General features: G+C 39.0%; 2 protein-coding genes across 2 annotated transcripts in view; one reads left to right on the top strand and one right to left on the bottom strand.

Annotated features, from left to right (window-relative positions):
• The first annotated feature begins 1,163 nt into the window (after positions 1–1,163).
• Positions 1,164–3,727, top strand: LOC109216408 (60S ribosomal protein L44). The gene is made up of 4 exons (XM_019380556.1): positions 1,164–1,267; positions 2,877–3,056; positions 3,272–3,346; positions 3,444–3,727. The coding sequence occupies exons 1-4, from the start codon at positions 1,265–1,267 to the stop codon at positions 3,501–3,503; spliced, it is 318 nt and encodes a 105-aa protein (XP_019236101.1). The 5' UTR covers positions 1,164–1,264; the 3' UTR covers positions 3,504–3,727.
• A 427-nt stretch (positions 3,728–4,154) lies between these two features.
• Positions 4,155–10,563, bottom strand: part of LOC109216407 — a 13,860-nt gene continuing 7,451 nt past the window's right edge. The window contains exons 3-6 of the mRNA XM_019380555.1: positions 6,303–7,292; positions 5,688–5,913; positions 5,069–5,211; positions 4,155–4,764 (exon numbers count right to left, since the gene is read on the bottom strand). Of these exons, the coding sequence (XP_019236100.1) occupies positions 4,447–4,764; positions 5,069–5,211; positions 5,688–5,913; positions 6,303–7,292 (1,677 nt within the window). The 3' untranslated portion in view covers positions 4,155–4,446. The remainder of the gene's footprint in view (positions 4,765–5,068; positions 5,212–5,687; positions 5,914–6,302; positions 7,293–10,563) is intronic.

Raw genomic sequence — 10,563 nt, 5'->3', positions numbered from 1 at the left:
CATCGTATCTTAAGATCTACCCTGTCTTCCATGCCAGCATGCTTAAGCCATATCATGAAGATAAGGATAATCCGAGTAGGGGCCAATCAAGTCGAGCGCCAATGACTATCACCGCCTCGCATGATCGGGAGATTGAGGCTATTATGGATTACCAGGCCAGGCGAAAACAAGGGCAAAAAGCCACCGCTATATTCCTCGTCCATTGGAAAGGGCAATTACCGGAGGAGGCCATGTGGGAACGATATGAAGACTTGTGGCAATCCAAAGATAAGATCTGAGAGTTTATGCAGCAGCATTGCACCGCGGTCGTCACAATATTAGGTGGGGGAGAGTGTGACGACCCGCCATGTCATCATGCCACATAGGCACCATTTGGCATATATTAATGCCGTGTGGAAGCTTACATAAGAAGAAGGCTAGCATTTGTCAGAAGATTCTAGAGAAGTATGGACATTTCCTTAGGAAGAACCTAGATCCTTATGGATTTGCTAGGAAAGTCCTTGGAATCTTCTAGGCTTGTAGAGAATTCTAGAGAAAGCCCTTATCTTGTAAATATTAAGGACTTGTGTAATAATTATTATTTACACACTAGCCCCTAGGAGACTAGTATATAAAGGGGGCCATTCATTTGTAATTCATCAAGCAAACAATTCAAGTTCTCTCTAATACAAAGCTTCCTTTAACAATTTCTTGTGTTCTTTCTACCATTCTCTTAGCGTTCTTGAGTGTAGTAAGGCCGACTTGGCATAGCAAGAACGTGAGCAAGCTGTGCAAGATCGTGAGCGAGTTGTCAAGTGCTACACGTGTACTTAGTTAAAAACTAAGGACGTGACATCATGCATATAAACTTACAACATATTATGTTGGAACTCCAGCACATTATGCTGGAATCTCATATGTAAAAAATTCAAACTCCAGCATATTATGCTAGAATTTTTTTTGAATATTTTTGTTCAAATTTTATCTTTACATGAAAAAACTGTAAAATTTTGATTACTTTTGAAACTGTGATTATTTTTTAATTACCAAGTTCTAAATCAGGCTATTTCTGAATTTTTTTTTTTCCCACCAAACGACCCAGCACTATTTGACAGGCCCAACGGTCATGATCACATTAACCCAATTCTTGGGCCGGCCTACAAATTCCACTCGCCAAGTGGACACAACCCTGCACTGGCTGTATAAAGCGCAAGTTCATCCTTGGCCTAGGGCTTTGCCACTGTAACTGCTGAACGGCGACAGATCTCATCCTCGGCCCGCGACAATGGTAACTCTCATGCTCCCACTTATTCGAATTCAGTATGCTTCGTTCACTGGGAAAGGAATTGATTATTTTTTGTAATTTGATAAATGAGTACATATTTAATTACAGTAGCATTTACTTAAAATTGTCTGTATATATTTGGACTGAAACTTCGATTTGAGGGCTATTTTCATTAGTAGCTGTGCACCTTTTATCTCTCTTTGTATGAACGAATTCTAATAATTAGTCTAAAAATTTTATGCTGTTTGATGTGTATGGTCTTACTTAAATCTATTAGCAGTGGAAGTTAGTTGGATATGGGGTAGGAACAAACTGTAATTTTTTTATGACTGTTGTGTTCAGGCTAGCTTGCACACGCTAACCATTTCACCTGGTACCTGCTACCTCCCACTATCACATGTATCGAGTAACTCTTGCCACCAAGGCTTAGGCAGATAGGAAGGAGTCAGCTAGTATTTTTTTCCTCCATCGGGATTTAAGGAAATGAAATGAGTTAATGTTGCAACTTTAGAACTGATTTTGAGCCCTCTAGAATACTGTGCAATTATATTGATCTTTTCAACAACAAAATTAAAGTAGGTTGACTTGTTCCATTATTCATAAATGTTCAAGCATGCTTGCCTCATAGCGCTTTGGTTTAGTGGTAAAACCACACCTTGTGATGTGTGAGTTAGACGCACATCACTGGTTTGAATCCTAACAAAAGCTTGGAATTTAAGTAGGGAAGGGTAGAGGGGGAGTCCATTATCCGTCGAATTTCGAACCGTATGCCATGAGCTCTCAGGGATTTCTTGATTATAAAAAATATGTTCAGACATATTTCTTGACCTTCCTTGACATCTTAACCTTGGTCGAAGAGTTTGGACAATCACAAATTAACTTTAAGCACCCCTTATTATTTTGTCGTTGCAATTGCTCTTCTTGGGAAATCCTGTCAAGTTCAAATTTGATCCTCTCACCCCTAGATTCATCCATTTTTATTATGCACGTAATCATAATTGGGGTTGTAATGGATGGAGGGTAGTGAAACCCTTGTACACCTTTAGTACTATTGAGCTGCTTCAGAACAAGTAAGCTTGTGGGTGGGGCGCCTGTTTTGCTGCAATTATCCGTAAGGAGCCTTTGAAAGTGTATTGAGATGTTGAATTAAGAGCAAAATTTACAAGAGAGCTTAGGGAAAGAGCATATGCACAGTTTTGAATTGTATAGAGGCACGGATTATAGGTTGAGGGTGATATTATTGATAAGTCTTACCACTTGCAGAGCACTGAAAGAGATGAGAGTGCAGCCCTTTTGCTTGTTAACTGTTATCTTGTGAAACATGCCTGCTATTTGACTTATCACCTTTTTCTTGCATGCCCCATTCTCTTCCCTTGGAAGCTAGTTATGTTTTTATATATAGTTTTAGGGATGATTTGATTTGGATTATTTTACTTAATCTAATCAGCTTTTAACCAAATAATGGTGTTAACCATAATTAGAGTTTGTAATTTTCATGAGATGATTGATTTTAAATTATTTATTCAATAACCACTTATGCAAATGATGAGCATCGGTTTCATACACGAAGACAAACAAGCTTGTTTAACTTGGTTTTGTCCGGCTCTTGCAGGTGAACGTACCTAAGACAAAGAAGACCTACTGCAAATCCAAGGAGTGCAAAAAGCACACCTTGCATAAGGTCACACAATACAAGAAAGGAAAAGATAGTCTAGCTGCCCAGGGAAAGCGTCGTTATGATCGTAAGCAGTCAGGTTATGGTGGACAGACAAAGCCCGTCTTCCACAAAAAGGTGGGAAGCATTTTTGGGTTTCGTAATGAACACACTCTTTCATAGCCCTTTTAATATCTTTTTAATAGTCATATTACAAACTATTGGTGATTTGATAAAATAAGGGTAGCAAGAAGAAGCTATATGATCTATGCACTAGTAGTGGTGTTAAACATTCTAAGCTACTTTGTAGTATCACTTATCTGTCTCCTGTTTCTTCTGCCATTCCAAACCAGGCAAAAACTACAAAGAAGATTGTCTTAAGGTTGCAATGCCAGGGGTGCAAGCATGTCTCTCAGCACCCAATCAAGGTTTGTTAAATGATGATCTCTGCTTCTATAATTTTTCCTTAGCAATGTCTTTGTTCGCATGATTTTACAAGTTAAACTCTTGTCCTTGGTTGTGCAGAGGTGCAAGCATTTTGAGATTGGCGGGGACAAGAAAGGAAAGGGAACCTCTCTTTTCTAAATTGCCTGTGATGCAAAATTTGATAGTTTTCTGTTATACGTTTTTAGATATCTTTTTTTGTTGGTGTAGTTCAAGAGCTTTTTTTTTCTCAGATTCAAGTTAATACTATGCTGTGTTAATTACATTTTGATCAGGAGATCAAAGCTGTACTTTTCAAGTTACTATTTAGTATGATTCTTGTTCCCTTATTGATGTTCAAGCAGTTGGAAGTTAGTTTTGCTGCTTTATTACCCTTGGTTGCATCAGCTCTCGTACGTCGGCTCTACATTTTAATTGCTCTTGTTTTAATTTCCTATTTTAGTATGATTGCAGTTTCCTTATGGACATTCAAGCACTGCAAGTTAAGTTACTGCTGCTTTATTATCATTGGCTGCATCAAACTCTCAAAAGAATTGTCCTACGTTTGGTATGTATGCGGTTCTGCATATGGTTGCATCCGTGCATCTGCATCTGCATCTGCTTATGTTCCATTGGACTTAATGTAACATGCAGTTCTACAATTTCCATCCTTTCTCCAATTGCAAAGGACTAAATGAAAGTGCAGTCTCATATCCAAAGAAACTTCTTAACTGTAGGAACGCGAACTGCCATCCCCTTGTCAGAATCAAATGGATTCAGTAATGGAGTCTTAACTAAAATTGAGTAGTAGGATAACCTAAACCCAGATAGGAACAAATAATAAATCCAAGGAACCATGTCAAATACAAACGAATACAAATGGATCTTCTCAACTTACAAGCAAATATCATGTATATTTCATTTACAACTGACTGACTGGATATAATGGATGATAACTGTGAGATAATGAAAGAATCACCATTGTGCACTCACAAAGAATACAAGTTGGTGGGAGGACAAGACCAAATAGACCTCCACTAAAGCACAAGCTTCTAATCACAGTAGTTTCAAAAGCTAAAAGAGAAGACTCTGTATGTACAGCCCTTCAGAGGGTGGTCATTGGCAATGAATCCATTAAGATAACGGTATTATTGTCTTCATGCTCCTCTTCTTCATTCCTGCTAGACTTGAGTGACCTTACCTTCCCTAAGAATCCCGTAACAAGCCCCTTACTGAGGTCTGCCCTCTTTCCGAGCAAGTCCAAGGAGAGAATTCCCCAGTTGCCCATGTTCTGGCTGCCCTTAGTTGAACTGCCTTCCTGCTCCGTCTTCAACCGAGTGCCACATGGGCAAGATGATATCCTCTTAAAACAATGCTTATGGAATACTGAGTCACAAGATTTGCATCTTTCAATCTCTCCTTCCTGGTCAAAAGATAAATATGTCAATCAGCAGTATTTTATGCCCCATTCTGACAATGGCATGCATTACTTTCTAATATCGTTTGCAGGTTTGACCTTTCCTTATGCAAGTAAGGAACAATTTTATCATGTTCACGAGTATAAGTTTAAACTTGAGGTCAACGCTACTTTAGCAACATTTATGGCAGACTGGGTAAGAAGTCATGGTAACTAGTGTACATAGGCAGGTAGTACATAAGATACATAACATCTGAACCTCAGAAAGAAGGTTTAATAACTGAGGAACTTAAGACTCAGACATGCCTACCTGGAAAGGGAAAATGAGAGAGGAGGGATCATCACAGTCTTGCCGAGCAGTGCAGGGGATTCCCACATCATAACATATTAGGCACTGGTCGGTTATATGCTCCAGAATCTTTCTCAAGATAGTATCGACCATCACTGGTAATGCTGCTTTGGAAATTGTACCAAAACAAAAACACCAAAAAGATAAGCCAGTTTGCTCAAAATGTAATCACATAAAGAAAAAGGCTGTCTATATTATGGAGAATGACATTAACCCACTCTTCTTTTCTTAGATCCTCTTTTTTCCCCAATTCTGACAATCAGGATGCATCACGGAAAGCAGCAGAGACTAAAACCATAAAAAGGTACCAAGAAGGATGCATACTAAAGTAGGGGATTGATATCACTTCCTGTTATGGACTTACGGTTTAGTTAGTTAGTTAGAGAGAGGGGGAAAAGGGAAGGGGGGGGGGGGATTTCCCCTATCAGAATAAAAGAAAGAGCTACAAATGTTTTCCCCAACTTGTACTCTTCAACTAAAAACAAAAGGGACGGTAGGAGAGAAATACCAAAAATATAAAAGAAGAAAAACCACATAAAACCATCCTTCATGAGTATAAATTTGTATTTAACAAACTAACCTGCAAAGACTCCTTTGGAGAGATCAATAAGATCTTTGAGGGCAAAGAAGTCATTGCCTTCAAGAATATATCTTCGAGAGCCAACCCCTTTGTAGATGGAACTCCGAAACGGGCAACGAACAAACGGAAGGATTTTTTCTATTCTTTTTCTGATATTTGTGACATGCTGCAGTGCTGGGACTCTCGAGAACAGCATGGGGTTGACTGCACTGACACAAAGCATTGGCTGCAAGAGTAGAAGAATGAACTATAAGTTGTATCTAATTCTTAACATAGGTTGGCAAGGTATTGCTAATGTATCTTCCACTTCATCCATTCATACAATGATATGGATATGGAGAAGTAGGAGGGGCAGGATGATACAACCCAGATGGAAGGCCAGAAAACTATAGGACTTTCGCCACTGGGACTTACTGCCTCATCTCAATTAGAAGGAACAACTCTATGCATTACTAACCAGATGCCTACTTAATAATATTAGGAACGAGAATAGCAATGCATTCTAGTTTAAGTCTTTGGGCGAGAAATGGTTGAAAGTAGATTGGTATGAAAGATGAGGAAGTTTCTGGAAGCATAAAAGTTTGGCAAGTCTTTTCAGCATGATTTTCTCATTACCTGGTCATATATAGAGTCCAGATAAGACTTAGCCAGCTGAGAAACTGGGTATTGATTAAAATCCCAACAATGCAGAACTCTTGCAGGCAAGACAGCCATATCATTTGTATGGCATGAAGAGCAGTACAACTGGCCACTATATTCACAAAGACGAGGCTTGCCCCAGCCCAGTGTCTGTGCAAGTTCCTCTATCCGAGTCTTTCCATCATCAAAACTTTTGTAGCAACCAGCACAAGAATAATGTTGCTCATCTAGCAGCTGTTTCTTTGATTTGAGAGGCCTTTTATGAACAATTAGGGATATTTTTTTCCCCAAGCTGGAAACATCCCCTCTGCTTGTGCTTCTTGAAGAATATGGAGACTGAGGTATGTTTGTATCAGAAGCGGGAGAATTAGGAACATCCTTTGACGGGGACAAGAAACAAATCAGAGCATTGAGGGGACCTGAACGAAACTTGTCATGGAGAAGTGAGTGTAAACATTCTTGAATGAGAACACTTCGGTCAGCAACAACATTAGGTGAAGCACTACCAAAAATCTTTCGTGATTCTCGTTCAGTGGCGGACCAGACAGGTGGGAGAATCCAGCCTTGATCTGCAAATGACTTCTTCAACTGACGATAGAGGGCAAAAAAATCACGATACCGCCTCTCAACCTCCCAATAATCCTCACCACTCCACACTTTTATTCTATAAACGGTGTATTTCTTTGCTCCAACTAACCGCTCACTAAGTGAAACATCCCCTGTCTTCTGTCTTGCACCAACGACCTCCACTCTATCGAATCTCACAGGGCGTTGAGTATCAGGACTAACATCAAATGTAACAGAAGTCGAAGCAGTAGAACCACCATCTCTAGAAGGAAGAGGTATATAAGAATGGTGTATCTTGTTTCCAAGAGCAAACCCAGGAGATTCGCTAGAGTCAAGCAATATTTCTTCCATATCATGAACAACCTCATTATAGAACTCGTTCAACTCAAGGTTGTGTGTCTGCATAAGGACGATAAAGTGCAGCATCAAGACAAGGAACCTTGCATACAGGACTTAGAAAAAATTAACAAAACCAAGAGAGTATAATAAATAACCCAATATGAAAAGAAAAGGCAGCCGCCTATAAACCAGAAATCATAAAATACATGCACAACGAAATCCTACTTATTTCACATGTTCCTACAAAATATAATTATCAACATGAAGGACCTTGGCTAGCCAAACAAATGGTTTTACAAAAGCAAAAAAATCACCTAAAGTCAGTTTGCGGTAGAATATGAATCAGAATGTGTTCCAAGGAAAAAGTTTTATAAAAAGTAGGAGGAATTTGAGGACTTCTCCACTTAGATTTTTTAGGTTGTTCCAAGGTAGAGGTTAGACATGACAAGTGGTTGAGTCAGCCCATTTTTTACCTGGCCGGGTCCGGTCAAAGTGAGCCGCTCAGGCCCGCAAGGGAACTTAAGGGGTCCGTAGAGGGCTTGCGAAAAGTTGGACCGGCTCAATATGAGCCCTGGGTTGACTGGCCCAGCCCAATCCCAATTTAAAAATCTTAATCGGTGTTTTTTAACTGTTTCCAGCCATTGTTCAATGGCATTTCTTTGGCCCTTTTTGCCCATAAGCCAACGGCTATTTTACCCCCTCCCCCTTTTTTGACTTTGAGTATCACTGTTTGGGCCCTAAAATCTCTCAACTATAAATACCTTTCATCCCAAACTTTATTCTTCAGCCTTCAACTCTAAATTCTCTCCTCTCTTTTTAATCTATCAAAGCTCTCAACTATTAATTCTCAAGCTATTGATTAGTGTTTGAAGTATGAGACATCAAGCTCCAAGCTCAAATTTCAATTAAGTTTGAGAGATCAAGATCCAAGGACTGGGTCTGTCTCACCCGTTCTCAAATTTTTACTATCCCATTAGGGGTTGGCCCCAAACGCAGCCCCTGCAAGCTCTTCACTTAATGTACCAGATTGAGTCCAGCCCAATCCACTTAACATGTATAGTGTAGGTAGTACAAAACCGATAAGCATTAATCTAGTTATCACAAATTTTTCCAACTTCATAGTAAATATTATTATTTATGATCATCTCCCTTACAAAGTGAATTCTTCTTTCTTTTGTTTTCTTAAGAAGCCTCTCACTAGTTGTTGCTATTTAATCATTTTATTTTCGGTTTGTTCTTCATCATCAAATAACAAACACCCCCACCAACACCTACTCCACCTTTGTTCTCCTCAATTAGCAGACCAAAGATCCATTTCATATTGAACCAAACTGCACAATTGTCAATCAATCAACAACTCCTCACAAATCAATCAACTATCACAAGTGCAACAAAAAGGAAACATGTAAAGATGTAAACATGTCCTTGTTGTACATATATATGTCATTGCATGATTATGCACATCTTTTTTTATCATTCGTATATTGTAAGCACTTGAAATTTAATTGGATTCATAGGTCCAATTATACATGTAGATTTAAGTTGAATCCAACGTTATTTGGACTTTACAAGTTAAACAAGTCCATTTTATTAGTTTTAAGCCCAAGATCCACTTGATCTTGAGGCCCAAACTCATGCCATGCGTCCACTGACATGGCAACGCCGAGATAACGCCATGTGTTTAAATGACGTGGGGATACCCCCTACAGCTATAAGTAGGGGATTACATATCTCTCTGGGTGATTCAAAGTTGGAGAAGAGGTCATTCAGAAGTTCACAAAAGATCAACAGAGCTCTTCCTCAAGATCAACCCAAAGTATCGAAATGCTGCTTGACTTTCTTGAAGATCATATAAATCACGAGTAAGTTCACATCATTCTTCGTTCAAGAAACACGTTGATCCAGCCCTCAAATCACGACAAAATTTTGAAGAGAAGAAACACAAGAATAACTGAATTTTACTCGCAAAGATTTAATAATAAAATCTTTTCTTTTGTTTTTATATTTGCCTCATTATTGCAATTTATTTTGTAAACTCGAATTTTTTGCGAACAACTTTATCGCACGCTTGATAGGACAAGTTTTGCCCTTCATCTCTACACCTTGCAAACCGAAGCCTGCAAACTTCAAAGATCAACTGTAGCCTTTAGAAAAAACAACGATAGTACTTCAACAACATTTACTATGTTGCATCAGCTAAACGTGATCGCACTCGTTCTGATAACTCGAACATGCTCAAGGCTACAACTACAACTTTTGGGGGATAACCAGTGTTGTAAATAGCGAGCGGTACGTCGCTAATAGCGAGTGGCGACACGACGCGAGGCAATATCGCCATTTTGCTCTGTTGCGTTGCGATTTAGAAAAGGCATGGCCTCTGCCCGTGTAGAAAGAGATGATGCGATGCGAGTGGCGCTGTGAAGCGACGCTATTTGAAAAAAAAGGGAAGAAAAGGCAGCGCGACCAACAGAGATTAAAATACAAATTTAGGGCTTGGGTTTTTCACTTCTTCTCCTTCAGCGACCTTTTCAATTAGGGCTTGGGATTCAACTTCTTCCATCGTCAGCGACAGTAACCCAGGTATGCTTCTCTTTTCTTTTCTTCTTCTTCTACTTTCTTCTTCTTCTATTTCAGCTACAATAACCATTGTTGTCTTCTTCTTTTTTTCTTCAACAGTTCGACCATTGTTGTCTTCTTCTTTTTTCTTTTTCTTCTTCTTTCTTCTTTCTTCTTTCTTTCTTCCTTTTTCTTCCTCTTGTCTTTTTATTTGTGCTCTGTTTTTCGAGCAAGCAACAGAAGCAGAGCAGAGCCTCTTTCTTTCTTCTTCCTTTCCTCTTTCTTCTTCTCTTATTTTTTTTAGCTCTATTTCAAGCAAGCAGCAAAGGCAGAGCAGAGGCAATAGAGTCTCTTTTTTGGCTCTGTTTTTTTTTCCTCTGTTTTTTCAGTTATAAACTTATAGTCTTATAGAGTAGAATTAATTGCATATTGGCTTGATAATTTTTTTTCTATAAAACAGCATTGAGATGGCGTCATCCGATAGTAATAAAAGAAATGATATAGCTTGGAATTATGCTATACAAGGCTCATCAAGATCCGCAATTAAATGTGTTTTTTAATGAAAAACATATCATGGTGGAATAACTCATCACAAGCAACATTTAATAGGTGGATTTAAAAATGTAGTACAATGTCCTCTTTGTCCGCCCGAGGTTAGGGAGGAAGTAAAAGCATTTGTTGAGAAGAAAAATGTGACAAGAACTCAAATGAATTATGAAGCATCGGTGAATCTGATTGATGAAGATGATGAAATGGGACCTCCCCCCCCCCCCCC

This window comes from Nicotiana attenuata, unplaced genomic scaffold (assembly GCF_001879085.1).
Source record: "Nicotiana attenuata strain UT unplaced genomic scaffold, NIATTr2, whole genome shotgun sequence".
Classification (NCBI taxonomy): domain Eukaryota; kingdom Viridiplantae; phylum Streptophyta; class Magnoliopsida; order Solanales; family Solanaceae; genus Nicotiana; species Nicotiana attenuata.
This window is presented reverse-complemented; position numbering and strand designations above follow the sequence as displayed.